Source organism: Carcharodon carcharias, chromosome 2 (genome assembly GCF_017639515.1).
Source record: "Carcharodon carcharias isolate sCarCar2 chromosome 2, sCarCar2.pri, whole genome shotgun sequence".
Classification (NCBI taxonomy): Eukaryota; Metazoa; Chordata; class Chondrichthyes; order Lamniformes; family Lamnidae; genus Carcharodon; species Carcharodon carcharias.
This window is the reverse complement of record NC_054468.1, coordinates 94,743,597-94,761,163: the sequence shown is the minus strand read 5'-3', so window position 1 is coordinate 94,761,163 and position 17,567 is coordinate 94,743,597. Positions and strand designations below refer to the sequence as shown.

Sequence of the window (17,567 nt, the reverse complement as noted above, 5' to 3'; positions counted from 1 at the left end):
GAGAGGATACATATGAGATTTACTAAGATAGTACTGAGGCAGTTATGTGGAGAGACTGGAGAAGCTGGGATTGCTCTCCTTCGAGCACAGATCAATACAAGATTTGATATAGGTATTCAAAATCAAGAATAAGAAGAGCCTATTTCCAATAGGAGAAGAGTCAGGACCCAGAGGACACAGGTTAAAGGTGATTAGCAAAATAATTAGAGGTGAGATGAAGAAACATTTTTGCACGAGTGAGTTGTTATGATCTGGTATGCATTGCTTGTGAGACTGATGGAAACAAATTCAGTTGTAATTTTCAACAAATAATTGGATAAATACATGAAGAAAAAAGATTAGAGAGCTATGGGGAAAAAGCAGTGGAGTGGGACTATTCAGATAGAATTAGGTAGAATCTAAAGAGCTGGTACAGGCACAATGGCACAAAAGGTCTCCTTCTGTGCTTAATGATTTTATACTCTATGATTTTATAATTATCATTCCCTTTAGCCTTGCACCATAATTTATTTAATCTCTCCTACCTCCCACCCTAATACAGATATTCCCTTTTGTTCCTTCCCTGTCACTTAGAACCTGGTAAATCACTAATATAAAAACAGAAAATGTTGGAAATACTCAGCGGGTCAGCAGCAATTGTGGAGAGAGAAACAGAGTTAATGTTTCAGGTTGAATATGACTCTTCAGAACTGAACTGTCAGACATGCTAAGTTTTCCCAGAACTTTCTATTTTTAATTTAGATTTTCAGCATCCCAATAGTTTGGTTTTATCTTCCTGTTAAATCTCCAACTCTTTCCAGTTTTGATGAAAGGTAATTGACCTGAAACGTTAACTCTGGTTCTCTCTCCACAGACGCTGCCTGACCTGCTGGATATTCCAGCATTTTCAGCTTTTATTTCAGGTTTCCAGTACCTGCAGCATTTTGCTTCTGTTTGCCTGTCCATTGGTCGCTCTCAGTGTAGGGGCGGGGCTGTCCGAAAGCAGCCAATCAGTGTTCGGAGCGGCGACAGCCAATTGGTGCTCAGGCGTTTAGGCGGCAGCCAAAGAGAGTGCCAGTTTCTTGACTGCAGTAGGAGTTAGTTGCTGGCCTAGTCTTTTGCTGTCAGCCAATGAGTGCCAGCACTGTCGATCCAATGGGTGCTCGGCCTATCGCCGAGCGGTAGCTAATTGGTGCACGGTTTGCCAGGGAGATGGCCAATGGCCTGTTTCTGGATTGCAGCCATTGGGTGTTCGGCTTGTCAGGACATTAGCCAATGGGCGCAGAGCTTTATTTGCGCGGTACTGATGGCGGCTAAGCGCGGAGCTCTGATTGTGTTGGAGGGGATGGATCGGTCTGGGAAGAGCACCCAGTGCCGTAAGCTGCAAGAGGCTCTGCGGCAGCAAGGCCGAGCCGCCGAGGTGCTGCGGTTCCCGGGTAAGGCATCAGGAGCGGCGGCTTCTTTCTGACCCCGGCCTCCACACACACACTATCCCGCCTTCTTTTCCTTACGGCCACATCCCCCTACCTCTGCATCTCCACATCCCCCACCACCCCAACCCCCATCCCGGTACTCACACCCCTCCCCCCAACCCCCATCCCGGTACACCCATCCCCACCACCCCAACTCCCAACCCCCATCCCCCCTCTCCCCAACCCTCATCCCGGTACCCACACCCCTTCCCCCAATCCCCATCTCGGTACAGCCATCCCCACCACCCCAACTCCCAACCCCCATCCCCCCTCTCCCCAACCCTCATCCCGGTACCCACACCCCTTCCCCCAATCCCCATCTCGGTACAGCCATCCCCCACCACCCCAACTCCCAACCCCCATCCCCCCTCTCCCCAACCCTCATCCCGGTACCCACACCCCTTCCCCCAATCCCCATCTCGGTACAGCCATCCCCCACCAGCCCAACCCCCATCCCGGTACTCACACCCCTCCCCCAACCCCCATCCCAGTACTCACACCCCTCCCCCCAACCCCTATCCTAGTAGCCCCAACCCTCATCCCGGTACCCCCATCCCCTACCACCCCAACCCCCATCCCGGTACCCACACCCCTCCCCCCAACGCTCATCTCAGTAGCCCCATCCCCCACCTCCCCTACCCCCATCCCCCACCACCCAACCCCCATCCCGGTTCCCACACCCCTCCCACCAACCCCCATCCCGGTGGCCCCATCCTGCACCTCCACAACTCCCATCCTGGTAACCCCATATCGCACCTCCCCAACCCCGATCCCAGTACACCCAACGCCCATCCTGGTACCCCCAACGCCCATCCTGGTACCCCCAACGCCCATCCTGGTACCCCCAACCCCCATCCCGGTAACTCCACCCTGGTACCCCCAACTCCTATCTCGGTACCCCCAACACTGGTACCCCCATCCCCCACCACCCCAACCGCCATCCCGGTACCCACACCCCTCCCCCCAACCCTCATCCCGGTACACCCATTCGCCACCACCCCAACCCCCATCCCGGTACCCAGACCCCTTCCCCCAACCCCCATCCTGGTTGCCCCAACCCTTATCCCAGTACCCCCATCCCAGTACCCCCATTACCCACCACCCCATACCCCGTCCCGCTAACCACACCCCTCCCCCCCAAAACCCATCCCGGTGGCCCCATCCCTCGCCTCCACAACCCCCATCCTGGTTACTCCATACCGCACCTCCCCAACGTCCATCCTGGTACCCCCAACACCCATCATGGTACCCCCAACCCCCACCCTGGTAACCCCATCTTGGTACCCCCAACCCCCATCCCAGGAACCGCACCCTGGTACCCCCAAACCCCATCCCAGTACCCCCACCACTCCCCCCCATTCTCATCCCAAAACCCCCACCACTTCCCCCATCCTCATCCCGATACCCCCATCCTGGTACTCCCATCACTTCCCACACCCTCATCCCGGTAGCCCCACCCCTCTGCTAACCCGGTAGACCTAGCCTCGCCCTCCCCCAACCCCCATCCCTTTACCCTCGATCTCACCGAACCCCCATCCCAGTACCCCCACTCCTCGCCCAACCCCTGTCCCGGTTCCCCCACCCCTTGTCCGTCCCAGTTCCATCGTCCCGTCCTGGCACCTCCTTCCTGGTACCTCCACTCCTCACTCAACCCCCATCCTGGTTCCCCCACCCTTTGCCCCGTCCCAGTACCCTTGCCCTGTCCCGGCACTCCCTTCCCAGTACCTGCACCTCTCGCCCAACCCCCATCTCGGTACCCTCGCCCTGTCCCAGTAACCTCGCCCAAGCCTCGTCGCAGTACCGTTGGCCTTGCCCGATCCCGGTAACGCCAACCTCCCCCAACCCCCATCCAGGTACCCCCACTCCTCCCCCTCCCCCAACCACCATCCCAGTACCCCCACGCCTTGCCCAACCACCATCCTGGTACCCCCTCCCCTACCCCAACTCCCATCCTGGTACCCCCTCCCCTCCCCCAACCCTACCCTCATCCCGGTAACCCCACCCCTCCCCCCATCCTGATGCCCCCCCACACCCCTCCCTCATGCTGGTACCCCCCACCCCTCCCCCATCCCATTACCACCTCCACATCCCATCCCAACCCCCATCCCAGTACCTCTACCCCTCCCCCATCCCCGTATCTCCACCCCTCCCTCTTCCCTCCCCCTTCCCGCTACCCCTATCCCGATTCTCCCTCTCCCCCTCCCTTCTCCCCCTCCCTTCCACCTCCCCCTCCCTTCTGCCACCCCAGTCCCCCCATCCCTCCCCCTCCCCCACCCCCACCCCAGTACCCCCACCTCTCTCCCTCCCCCATCTGGTCCCCCACCTCTCTCCCTCCCCCATCCGGTACCCCCACCTGTCCCCTCCTCCATCCCGGTACCCCCAATCCTCCCAGCACCCCCAAGCCTTCCCCATCCCGGTACCCCCAACCCTCCCAGTACCCCCTCCCCCTCTCCATCCCGGTACCCCCAACCCTCCCCCTACCCCCATCCCGGTGCCCCCGACCCCCACTCCTCCCCCATCCCAGTACACCCATCCCTCCTCATCACTCCCACCCCCATTCATTTCATTCATTTTATCCTGATTCTGATGGAGCTCCACCAGCGAACCTATGGAGTGTCTCCAGTGTACTGGGCCAAGCAGGTATCACTGGGCTTAGATGGCAACCCCCGGCTGCTCCCTGCAATTTTGGGCTGCTTGTTTGCTTAGTGTATTTCGAACTCCTTGGCCCTTTTCTGTCCTGAAAAGACTGACTCAGCAGAGACTGGAATCTCTGATCTCTGTGGCCTGATATTGTTTAACTGGAGTTAACATAAAGTTAGCAAACTAAGTAACTTAGAACTAAAATTTCCTTTGGAATTTATTTATAAAGTGTATTTGGCACTTGATCAACAATCCACCCACTTTGTGAAAATTTAAGCTGTTCTAATTTTGTTGGTTTTGGGAGTGGAGGTGGCAATTTGTACCTAACTGATAAATTACTTGGCAAAAAATTACTCGGCAAAACAGCAGAAGAAAAGAGAGGAAAACTTGCATTTATCTAGCTCCTTTCATGACCTCAGAGCATTACAAAATGTTTTATAGCCAATGCAGTATTTCTGGAGTGTAGTTACTTGTTATAAAGTATGAATGTATTGTAACACACCATCATTAATAGACCATGCTCACACAGATATTTATTTCTCTGGAGCTTCTCACCTGCAGAAAGATTTGTTTTTGTTAAAACTGCAAGCAGAAGAGCAGGATAAGGTGAAGCATGTTGGGTGCTTAAGGGATGGTGGAACACCAGTTTGGAATGAGTTTTATAACTTTCTTCAGATTTCTACATCACCTTGGAATGTTTTTCAATGTTACTGAGTTAAAGATTATGAAGAGTTTGAAAGGGACATATCTTTTTACTTTCTGTTGGACTAGGGATTAAAATTACAATGGCTGCAGGTTGAAAGACATGACCACTGGAACAGGATGAAAGATATATAAAATGTTATGGTCCTGAAACGGAGTGTGCCATGAGGGACGTGATGGTGCTGGAAGGAAGTCCTGGATCAGGGGAGTTGCCTGGCAACAGTGTTTTAATTGGCTCCTGACCAGGTGACAGGTTTTGTGTGAGAAGCAGTGCAGCAGAATAGCTCCTAACCTGAAAGGAACAAGACCTAAAACTTCTTTCTCCTGTGTGTGGAAGATTCCAGTAATTTCACAATAACAGCTAGCTGGCTTTTCTCATATCTCTATAAACCTACTCTCTCTGAAAACCCCTGTCAAGAGGCAATGGGGAAAATCACTGTTAGAGACATTGAAAAGCAATTGCTCAACCAGTGAACCAAATACTGAAAGTGCTGTAAGACCACCTTATGTCATCAACAAGAACTGAAAGGAATTTGAAAGATATCAGTCAAAATCAACCCATCGAATCCTGTACTCCAGATTGGTGCTATTGAACTGTTTTATTCCACCCTTAAAATCAATGTTTTGTGTCTTATGTGTCGTGTGTGTGTGTAGGGATTTAAGAAGGGGAAGAGTTTCGATTATTACAGAGTTAAAAATTAGCAGTTCATATTTATTTCTTTTGCCATTGGTTAACGACTGTTCTATAAGCAGTTATTTACTTATGATGTTTACAAACCTGGTGCTCGTATTCTGGTAACAAATTAAACAGGTAGAATTGGGGAAATCTGGTGGTTTGATCAAGCTTTTTCACATTTGTTGCGGCCCAGTGGGGCTTGATATTACAACGCATTATCCCCACTGAATTAACACAAGGAGGAACGAAGTCCAGCTTTGATGGCAGGTCATTGACCTGAAACGTTAACTCTGTTTCTCACTCCACAGATGCTGACTGACCAGAATTTTCTGTTCCTAATTCAGATTTTCAGCACTTGTGGTATTTTGTTTTTGTATTCGTGTTTGATTCACTGCCACTCCTCTTCCAGGAATGCTTGAAGAAGTTCTGATCTTCTTTCCAGGATTTCTGTTTGTCTCTTCTACCTTGTTAGCCTTCATTGCTTTCTATATCCCTCCTCATGTTGGTCAAGCATTTACAAAACTTGTTTTCACAGTCACATCCCCTTTCTTAGCAAACGTCTCCAGCTCTGATTCATTCCACGTGGATTCTTACTGAAATTTCACTCTGTGTTTCGGACCCACCAACAATTACCAATATCTCCAAGATACCTGGCCTTCCTTAGACTTCTGTTCTCGCTGTCAATCCACATGCAATGCCACCATGTACACACTCTCAACCTCTCTTCAGCAACGCCAACTCACTCTATCTCAAAGTCATTCTGGTCCACAGTTTCATTTCTTCCTTCGTCTCATCCAGCACTTTAACAACAAAATTTGTTTTCTTCCTTTCAGGTGTGAATGATCACCAGATCCAACAACTCACGGGTACCAACACCCCTTCAGATCCTCCTTTCTATTCACTTTCCTCTGGATCCATTCCATCTTCCAAACTCACTGCTTGCCCTGTATTCACAATATCCCCTTTGACTCTGAACAATTTGTTCTTAGAAAAGGCTGTAGCATCGTCCCCTTACACCCCCAAATTCAATTAATTTTGAACTTGGCACAACACTCAGTTCTTCTTCTGTTGCCTTCGCCTTCACTGCAATTCAGATTAAAGGTAATTGAACTGAGACATTAACTCTGTTTCCCTCTCCATGGAAGCAACCAGACCTGCAGAGTATTTCCAGCATTTTCTGTTTCTATCTCCAATCACAGGCTTTTTTGAACATTAATATTAAGATTAATTTGTGCTTTTAACATATATTTGCTAGAGTTACTGTCTGTATAGAGAGCCATGATGAGAACGAGAACACCTGGGTAATATTGTGGAACTGTTGCTGAATGTCTGTAACATAATCTATCTTCACCCTACCTTGATTTAACTGCTGTTGAAACCCTCATCCGTTCTTCTGTTGTGTCTGGCCTCGACTATTCCAATGCTCTCCTGGTCGGTCTTCCCCATTGCACTCTCTGTAAACTTGAGTACATTCACAACCATGTTGTCCAAACCCTCCCCAAATCCTGTTGGCTCATCGTACTGTGCCCAGATTTACACTGCCTCTCGGTCTGGCAATGCCTCAATTTTAAAATTATCATCCTTGCTTTCAAATCCCTCTGTGGCAACGTTTCTCTCTCTCTGTAATCCCCTCCACCCTATGCAATCTTTGTGCTTCCACAATTCTGATCTCTTGCAGATTCCTGATTTCCTTTGCTTCACCATTGGTGACAATGCTTTCAGCTGTCATGTCCCCAAGTTCTGGAATTCCCTCCCTAAACCTCTCTACCGTTATCTTCTTTTAAAACACTCCTTAAAACCTACCTCTTTGACCAAACATTTGGGCACTTGTCTTAACACATCACCCCGCATAAAATAAAAACAAAAAAACTGCGGATGTTGGAAATCCAAAACAAAAACAGAATTACCTGGAAAAACTCAGCAGGTCTGGCAGCATCGGCGGAGAAGAAAAGAGTTGACGTTTCGAGTCCTCATGACCCTTCGACAGAACTTGAGTTCGAGTCCAAGAAAGAGTTGAAATATAAGCTGGTTTAAGGTGTGTGTGTGTGTGTTTGTGTTTGTGTGTGTGTGTGTGTTTGTGTGTGTTGTGTGTGTGTTTGTGTGTGTGTGTGTTTGTGTGTGTGTGTGTCTGTGTGTGTGTGTCTGTGTGTGTGTTTGTGTGTGTGTGTGTGTTTGTGTGTGTGTGTGTGTGTGTGTGTGTGTTTGTGTGTGTGTGTGTTTGTGTGTGTGTGTGTTTGTGTGTGTGTGTGTTTGTTTGTGTGTGTGTTTGTTTGTGTGTGTGTGTGTTTGTGTGTGTGTGTGTTTGTGTGTGGGGCGGGGGCGGAGAGAGAGAGAGAAGTGGAGGGGATTGGTGTGGTTGTAGGGACAAACAAGCAGTGATAGAAGCAGATCATCAAAAGATGTCACCAACAATAGAACAAAAGAACACATAGGTGTTAAAGTTGGTGATATCTAAACGAATGTGCTAATTAAGAATGGATGGTAGGGCACTCAAGGTATAGCTCTCGTGGGGGTGGGGAGAGCATAAAAGATTTAAAAATATTTTTAAATAATGGAAATAGGTGGGAAAAGAAAAATCTATATAATTTATTGGAAAAAAACAAAAGGAAGGGGGAAACAGAAAGGGGTTGGGGATGGAGGAGGGAGCTCACGACCTAAAGTTGTTGAATTCAATATTCAGTCCGGAAGGCTGTAAAGTGCCTAGTCGGAAGATGAGGTGTTGTTCCTCTAGTTTGCGTTGGGCTTCACTGGAACAATGCAGCAAGCCAAGGACAGACATGTGGGCAAGAGAGCAGGGTGGAGTGTTAAAATGGCAAGCGACAGGGAGGTTTGGGTCATTCTTGCGGACAGACCGCAGGTGTTCTGCAAAGCGGTCGCCCAGTTTACGTTTGGTCTCTCCAATGTAGAGGAGACCACATTGGGAGCAACGAATGCAGTAGACTAAGTTGGGGGAAATGCAAGTGGAATGCTGCTTCACTTGAAAGGAGTGTTTGGGCCCTTGGATGGTGAGGAGAGAGGAAGTGAAGGGCCAGGTGTTGCATCTTTTGCGTGGGCATGGGGTGGTGCCATAGGAGGGGGTTGAGGAGTAGGGGGTGGTGGAGGAGTGGACCAGAGTGTCCCGGAGGGAGCGATCTCTACGGAATGCCGACAGTGGGGGTGAAGGAAGATGTGTTTGGTGGTGGCATCATGCTGGAGTTGGCGGAAATGGCGGAGGATGATCCTTTGAATGCGGAGGCTGGTGGGGTGATAAGTGAGGACAAGGGGGACCCTATCATGTTTCTGGGAGGGAGGAGAAGGCGTGAGGGCAGATGCGCGGGAGATGGGCCGGACACGGTTGAGGGCCCTGTCAACTACCGTGGGTGGAAAACCTCGGTTAAGGAAGAAGGAGGACATGTCAGAGGAACTGTTTTTGAAGGTAGCATCATCGGAACAGATGCGACGGAGGCGAAGGAACTGTGAGAATGGGATGGAGTCCTTACAGGAATCGGGGCGTGAGGAGCTGTAGTCGAGGTAGCTGTGGGAGTCGGTGGGTTTGTAATGGATATTGGTGGACAGTCTATCACCAGAGATTGAGACAGAGAGGTCAAGGAAGGGAAGGGAAGTGTCAGAGATGGACCACGTGAAAATGATGGAGGGGTGGAAATTGGAAGCAAAATTAATAAATTTTTCCAAGTCCCGACGAGAGCATGAAGCAGCACCGAAGTAATCATCGATGTAACCCCGCATGTTGCTTGGTGTCAAATTTTATTTCCTAACACTCCTGTGAAGCTGTTGCGCTACATTAAAAGCGCAAAAAAAATGGAAGTTGATGTTCTTGAATGAAAACATGGCAGTGGACAACCCTGATCAGTGTCTCATTTGTTTTCAGACAGAGGGACTGAAATTGGCCACCTGATCAGCTTATACCTGGAGAAGAAGAATAACCTGAATGATCACACTGTGCATCTGCTCTTTGCTGCCAACAGATGGGAACGAGTGTAAGGGACTCCTAAGGCACTTTGTTTCAGAATGTAAATTTGGTGATTTTCTCTCTAGGGAGTGCATGTTGTAACGTGTTGGGTAAAAGCACACTTTCGGATCAGTTATTTTGTTCTTGTTGCCTTCCACTCCTAGCTTGAAGTATAATTGGGATTCGTTTGGATCTGCACATTATAGAATCCAGCTGCTTTTAATTTTATTTGTTTACAGGATATGGGTGTCACTGGTTAGGCCAACATTTATTTTCCATCCCTAATTGCCCTTGAGAAGGTGGTGGTGAGCTGCCTTCTTGAACTGCTGCAGTTCATGTGGTGTAGGTGCACCCACAATGCTGTTAGGGAGGAGTTCCAGGATTTTGACCCAGTGACAATGAAGGAACAGTAATTATAGTTCCAAGTCAGGATGGTATGTTGTTTGGAGGGGAACATGCAGGTCGTGGTGTTCCAATGCATCTGCTGCCCTTGTCCTTCTAGGTGGTGGAAGTTGCAAGTTTAGAAGGAATAGTCAAAAGAGCCTTGTGCAGTGCATCTTGTAGCTGGTACACACAGCTGCCACTGTGCATCAGTGGTGGAAAGAGTGAATATTTAAGGTGGAAGATTGGGTGCCAGTCAAGTGGGATTCTTTCTCTTGGATGGTGTTGAGATTTTTGCACATTGGTGGAGCAGCATTCATCCAGGCAACTGAGGTGTACTTATCACCACTGCTGACTTGTGTCTTGCTGTAGAACTCCCAGCCTCTGACCTACTCTTATAGCTACAGTATTTTTGTGGCTGGTCTGGTTATGTTTCCAGCCAATGGTGACCCCCTCTTGCCCCCAACGACCCCCAGGATTTTGATGTTGAGAGATGATGAGACATGATGATACCGTTGAATGTCAAAAGGTGGTGGTAAGTTCTCCTTTGTTGGAGCTAATCATTGCCTGGTACTTGTATGGTGTGGTTGTTACCTGCCAACTTATCAGCCCAATGTTATCCAGGTCTTGCTGCATGTGGGCACAACTGCTTAAGTATATGAGGAGTTATGAATTAAACTGAAAACTGTAGAATCATCAGAAAACATCACCATTTCTGACCTTATGGTGGAGGGAAGGTCATTGTTGAAGTAGCTGAAGATGTTTGACCTAGGACTCCACCCTGAGGAACTTATACAGTAATGTCTGAGATGATTGACCTCCAATAACCACAATCATCTTTCTTTGTGCTACACATGACTCCGACCATTGGAAAGATTTTTCCCTGATTCCAACTGACTTCAATTTTACTAGGGCTTCTTGATGCCCCAGTTAGTCAAACTTTGTCTCGATATCAAAAACAGCCACTCTTGCCTCGCCTCTGGAACTCGGCTTTTTTGTCCATGTTTGGATTAAGACTATATTGAGGTCGGGAGCTGATAGGCCCTGGCAGAACTCAAACTGACCATCAGCCAGCAGGTTATTGCTGAGTAAGTGCCAATTGATAGCACTGTCAATTACAATTTCCATCACTTTGCTGCTGATTGAGAGTAGACTGATGGGGTGTAATTGACCGTAATTGGATGAGTCTTGCTTTTTATGGACAGGACATAGCTGGGTAATTTTCCATTTTGTTGGGTAGATGGCAGTATTGTAGCTGAATTGGAAAAGCTTGTGTAGCAGCACAGCTCGTTCTGGAGCTCAAGTCTTTAGTACTATTGCCAGAATGTCGTCAGGGCCCATTGCATTTGCTGTAGCCAGTGCCTTCAACTGTTTCTTGACATCACATGTAGTGAATCACATTAACATCTGTGATGGAGACTTCTGGAGAATGCCGAGATTGACCATCCACTCCACACTTCTGTCCGAAGATGGTTACAAATACCTTGATTTGAACTGTCTCACCAAAGCCTTAGACCAGATCTCTGGGTTATTAGTCCAGTATCATAATCACTCTATCATTCCTTCTTGTCTTTAAGTAAAATGTAACTTGGTGATACAGGAAAAGGGGCTTCATACTTATGGGTGGAGAATACCAGAACGATCTCCTGTTGAAACATGTGTTTGCTGTGGGTTCCCTGGAATCATTGGACTGTGCTTACTGTTGTGACATTTAAGTTACTTGTTCTGTGTTCCAGGCCACTGATTAAAGAGAAGTTACAGCAAGGGATCACTCTAATTCTGGATAGATATGCTTTTTCTGGAGTTGCCTTCACAAGTGCAAAACCAGTAAGTAACAAAAGTGAGTAGCAGCAGGCGAAAAGTATATCTGTAAGATGTGTAAACCAGTTTTAGTGAAGGGGTTTCAGACATATCTTCCTACTTTTCCCTAATACGTACAAGATCAGGGAACTGTGTTGGAACTGATAATTTATATTTAAGATTGATATGGTGCCTTGTTTCAAATGCTGGGTATTTGCACAAAAACAAGATAGCTTAACAACTATTGCTGGAAGTATACAACAGGTCTGGCAGCATCTGTGGAGAGAAACAGAATTAATGTTTCAGGTCAAGATGACCTCTCATCAGAATTTTGCTTTTATAAAAGATAAATTACGTGGTGCGTAACCTTCAGAACTGAAGGATAAGGTTTGGAAAAAGAAAGACAGATACCAATCAAAGGGAAAGACAGACTTGCATTGGCGTTGCACCTTTCACAACCTCAAGATGTCCCCAAAATCCTTCACAGCCAGTGAAGTGCAAGTCATTGTTGTAATGTGGGAAACATGGCAGCCAATTTTCGAATAGCAATGTGAAAATTAGTGGTGTTGGTTGAGGGGTAAATATTGGCCAGGACAGAGGAGTTAGTTTACTGACAAGAAAACTGTTACATCTGTTTAGACTTCAGTGAGACGATGGAATGCTGCTTGCTGAGACTTCATCAAAGATGATCAGGTGGAGGTCTTTAAAATTACAGAGGAGCTTGATAGGGTAGATGTAGGAAAGGTGTTTCTACTTATGAAGCAGTCCAAAACTACAGATCATCAAGTTACTGTCCATCTGCGTGAGAAAGATGTTTTATTAATGAGTGCTAATCACCTCCTTGTCTAATGTTACTTGAACTGCTTCCTCAAATAGGATTTCACACTGGAATGGTGCAAACAACCAGACAGTGGTATTCCAAAGCCGGATGTAATCCTCTTCCTTCATCTTAACCCTTCGATAGCCATGAAGCGAGGGGGCTTTGGCAACGAGCGGTATGAAAACCATACCTTCCAGAAGCTGGTACTTCGACAGTTTGAAGAGCTGATGAAAGACGAGAATCTAGATTGGCAGGTATGGGCAGGATATCTGAGATGGGCCATTATTTTATAAAGGAAGATGTGGAGCATCAATATCCTTGGGCGTGTCATTGTTACCACGAAGTAAAATAATTCAGTGGGGTGGGGGGGATGTCACCCATGGGAATAACACTGAAAACACTTTCTGCGACATTGACAAGTTGAAAGCTAATTTAATTATGTTTTAATTTTATTTTAATGAAACAGAGATTAGATGCTTCTCAAAGTATTGAAGACTTACACCAGGAGATAATGTCTAAAGTGAAGAAAACTATAGAGAAAGCCGCCGAGGAGCCTATCGGAGAACTCTGGAAATAAGATCCTTCTCTCCTGCACAGTGGATGAGAAATTTGGGGGATGTGGAGGTCTGATGAGAATATTGGTCACTGCCTTCAACTCCAGTTTCCAAATTCACCTGCTATGTTCCATTTGGTGCAATGGAAGATCTTGTTTCTGCCGCCAAGCATTTAAAGGGGATGTTTGAGTGGGATAGTCTTGTCCCTTTTTATGAAAACTAGTCATGCAGTATTAGAAAAATAAAACTGAATATTTATATCTTGGTCACCAACATTCCCTGTTCAGTTCACTCCTACACTGACTCAGGTTGCAGTGCAGTTCAACTGCACCCAGCATTTTAGCTTTCGTGATTAGTGAGCATGGATTCTGATTGTTATTTAGAAAGGTGCTCCGCATCCAGATCTGATTATCTTCAGGCAATCCACTTCCCAGTGGTGGATCCCAAACAGCAAAGAGGAGTAGGTACTCCAGCATCAAACCCAATAGCCAAAACCTTGCCCTCCTCTCAGCTAGATCCCCCCCTCCCTCCTGCCTTACCTTCCTGCTAGTCCTACACCCTTTCCCTCCCCATCCTCCTCCTGCCTTGAGCCAATGTTGCTTGTGAACCTTTAACCAATGCGGGTTTACAGTAAATGACAGTAACGAGCACTCCTGAGTTGAGACCAGTTACCAATAATTTTCACAGGGTCTGTATTGTTATCGCTTCTTTCTCCATGACTGAACTTCGTTGATTTCCATCCCACACTGGAAAAAGGGATCAAACTGTGCCAGTAGTCTACAGGATTGGCAGACTCAAACTAAGCTAAGTGCAGTAAAAAGTTAGATTTTGAAACCCCAAAAACCTAACCTTTATATTTAGGGCATTAGAGTACAAAATTTGGGAGTCTAGAAGTAATGCTACAGCTATGCAAAGCCCTTGGTAAGACCACACCTGGAGTAACTGTGAACGCTCCTGGGAAGGATCTACTGACCTTGGCGGGAGTGCAGTGTAGATTTACCAGAATCATACCTGGACTAAGGGTTAAATTACAAGGAGACATTTCAGAAACTAGGATTGTTTGCCCTGGAATTTAGGAAGGAAAGGGATGGTTTTATTGAAGTTTGAGATAAAGGGGAACAGATAAGGTAAGAGATAGAAACTTCTTTTTGCTGGTTGGGGAGATTGGGACCAGTTTTAAAAATTAAAGCCAGATCTCGCCAGAGTGAAATTAGGAAATGCTTATACAAAAAGGAAGTTTAGATCTCTCTTCTGCAAATGATGCCAGATCAATTCTAAATTTCAAATCTGAGAATAATAGAATTTTGTTAACTAAACGTATTCGAGAGATGAGATTTATATAAACAACATAGATGACTATGTGGGGGGTAGGATTAGTAAATTTGCAGATGACACAAAGATTGGCCGGGTGGTAAATAAGAACTAGCAAGAGAAAGAAGTCCCTGGTGGGAGTAACCTATAGGTCCCTAAACAGTAGTTTAGCAGTAGGGCACAGTATAAACCAGGAAATACTAGGAGCTTGTAAGAAAGGCACAGCAATAATTATGGGTTATTTTAATATGCATATAGACTGGACTAATCAAATTGTCAAGGGTAGCCTTGAGGGAGAGAGAGTTCATAGAGTGTATTAGAGATTGTTTCTTGGAGCAATATGTTGTGGAACCAACCAGGGAGCAGGCTATTCTGGATTTGGTTTTGTGTAATGAGATGGGATTAATTAATGATCTCATAGTAAAGGATCCTCTAGGGAAGAGTGACCATAGCATGATAGAATTTCATGAGAGTGAGAAACTTGAGTCCCACACTGGTGTTCTGGAGTTAAACAAAAGTAACTACATAGGTAAGAGGGCAGATTTGGCCCTAGTGGACTGGGCAGGAAGACTACAAGACAAGACAGTTGATGAACAGTGGCAGATATTGAAGGAGATACTTAATTCGCCCCAAGTAAAATATATCCCAAAGAGGAAGAAAGATGGTAAGAGGAGGAAAAAGCATCCATGGCTAAGCAAGGAAGTTAAAGATAACTTAAAGGCAAAAACTAAGGCATACCAAATTGCAAAGGTCAGTGGCAGGCTGGAAGATTGGGAAACTTAAAGATCAACAAAAAAAAATAAAAAGAGCAAAGGTAAATTATGAAAGAAAACTAGCGCAAAATGTAAAAACTGATAGCAAAAGCTTCTACAAGTATATAAAAGGAAAGAGTAGCTAAAGTGAATGTTGGTCCCTTGGAAGATGAAACTGGGGAATTAATAGTGGGGAATGCAGAAATGGCATTTAATCAATATTTTGCCTCAGTTTTCACAGTGGAGGACACTAGTACCACCCCAATAGTAACAGTGCAGAGGATATAGAGAAGGAAGAACTTCGAACAATCACCATCACTAGAGAAAAAGTACTGAGCAAATTATTGGTATTAAAGGGTGACAAGTCCCCAGGACCTGATGGCCTACATCCCAGGGTCTTAAAGGAAGTGGCAGTGTAGATAGTGGATGCATTGGCTATAATATTCCAAAATTCCCTGGATTCTGGAAAGGTTTCAGTGAATTGGAAAAATGCTAATATGATACCATTATTCAAAACAAAAGGGGGGGAGAAGAGGCAGAAAGAAAACTATAGACCAATTAGTTTAATGTCTGTCATTGGGAAATTGTTGGAATCAATTATTAAGGAAGTAGTAATGGGGCATTTGGAAAGTCAAATTGCAGTCCATCAGAGTCAGCCTGGTTTTATGAAGAGTAAATAGTGTAGTTTTATGAAGAGTAAATCGTGTTTGACTAATTTGCTAGAGTTCTTTGAAGATGTGACAAGCAAAGTGGATAATGGGGATCCTGTAGATGTAGGATATCTGGACTTCCAGAAGGCCTTTGATAAGGTGCCGCACAAAAGATTAATCCACAAGATAAGATCACACGGAGTCAGGGGTAATATATTAGCTTGGATAGAGGATTGGCTAACCAATAGAAAGCAGAGAGTCAGGATAAATGGGTCTTTTTCTGGATGGCAAGCTGTAACTACTGGGGTGTCACAGTTTTCGGTCCTTAGGCCCCAACTATTTACAATCTATATTAATGACTTGGATTCAGGGATAGAAGGTACTATAGCTAAATTTGTAATGACACCAAAATAGGTGGGAAAGAAAGTTTCAATGAAAAAATAAGAAATTTACAAATGGATATGGACAGGTTAGGTGAATGGGCCAAAATTTGGCAGATGGAGTTTAATGTGGATAAGTGTGAGGTTATCCATTTTGGTCGGAAGAATAAAAAGGTGACTTATTATTTAATTAGAGAGAAACTTCAGAATGCTTCAGTGCAGAGGGATCTGGGTGTCCTCGTGCATGAATTGCTGAAAGCTAGTATGCAGGTACAGCAGATAATAAGGAAGACAAATGGAATTTTGGCATTTATTGCTAAAGGAATAGAGTATAAAAATAGGCAAGTGTTGTTGCAACTGTACGAGGCATTGGTGAGACCGCAGCTGTAGTACTGTGCACAGTTTTGGTCCCCTTACTTGAGGAAGGATGTAGTTGCACTGGAAGCGGTTCAGAGGAGGTTAACTAGATTGATTCCAGAGATGTGGGGCTTGTCTTAGGAAGAGAGTTTGAGCAGTTTAGGCCTATACTCGCTGGAGTTTAGAAGGATGAAAGGAGATCTAATTGAGGTATATAAGATGCTAAAGGGGATAGACAAAGTAGACCTGGAGCAGATGTTTCCCCTTGTGGGGCATTCTAGAACGAGAGGCCATAGTTTTAGGCTAAGAGATGGTAGATTTAAATCAGAGATGAGGAGGAATTACTTTTCTCAAAGGGTCGTGAATCTGTGGAATTCACTACCTCAGAGTGCAGTGGATGCCAGGACGCTGAATAAATTTGAGGAGATAGACAGATTTTTAATTAATGGGTTGAAAGGGGGAGGGCCGGAAATTGGAGTTGAGGCTGAAATGAGATCAGCCATGATCGTAATGAATGGCGGGGCAGGCTCGAGGGGCTGAATTGCTTACTCCTGCTCCTAGTTCTTATGTTCTTAACAGTGAGGTTGAGTGTCTTGGACTACAGGAAGATAGAGATGGGATTGTCAAATGGGCAGATAAGTGGCAGATGGAATTTAACCCTGAAAAGTATGAGGTGATACACTTTGGAAGGAGTAATTTGACAAGGAAGTATTCAATGAACGGCATGACACTAGGAAGTTATGAGGAACAAAGGGACCTTGGCGTGTGTCCATAGATCTCTGAAGGCGGAGGGGCAGGTTAGCGGGGTGGTGAAAAAAGCATATGGGACACTTGCCTTTATCAATCGAGCCATAGATTGCAAAAGTAGGGAGGTCATGTTGGAGTTGTATAGAACCTTGGTGAGGCCAAACTGGAGTACTGTGTGCAGTTCTGGTCAGCACATTTTAGGACGGATGTGATTGCACTGGAGGGGGTGCAGAGGAGATTCACCAGAATGTTGCCTGAGATGAAACATTTAAGTTGGGTTGTTTTCATTGGAGCAGAGAAGACTGAGGGGCGACCTGATCGAGGTGTACAAGATTATGAGGGGCATGGACAAGGAGCAGCTGTTCCTTTTAGTGAAGGGCCAATCACGAGGGGACAC

General features: G+C 46.1%; 1 protein-coding gene across 1 annotated transcript; it reads left to right on the top strand.

Annotated features, from left to right (window-relative positions):
• The first annotated feature begins 1,186 nt into the window (after positions 1-1,186).
• On the top strand, positions 1,187-13,233 carry dtymk (deoxythymidylate kinase (thymidylate kinase)). The gene is made up of 5 exons (XM_041176640.1): positions 1,187-1,415; positions 9,338-9,446; positions 11,536-11,626; positions 12,476-12,673; positions 12,886-13,233. The coding sequence occupies exons 1-5, from the start codon at positions 1,199-1,201 to the stop codon at positions 12,994-12,996; spliced, it is 726 nt and encodes a 241-aa protein (XP_041032574.1). The 5' UTR covers positions 1,187-1,198; the 3' UTR covers positions 12,997-13,233.
• Positions 13,234-17,567: the final 4,334 nt, after the last annotated feature.

Excerpts from the sequence above, each read along its gene's own strand:
- dtymk (XM_041176640.1), top strand. The coding sequence starts at position 1,199 with ATGGCCTGTTTCTGGATTGCAGCCATTGGGTGTTCGGCTTGTCAGGAC. Across the intron at positions 1,416-9,337 it reads CGAGGTGCTGCGGTTCCCGG|ACAGAGGGACTGAAATTGGC; the intron begins GTAAGGCATCAG and ends ATTTGTTTTCAG. Across the intron at positions 9,447-11,535 it reads GCCAACAGATGGGAACGAGT|GCCACTGATTAAAGAGAAGT; the intron begins GTAAGGGACTCC and ends TCTGTGTTCCAG.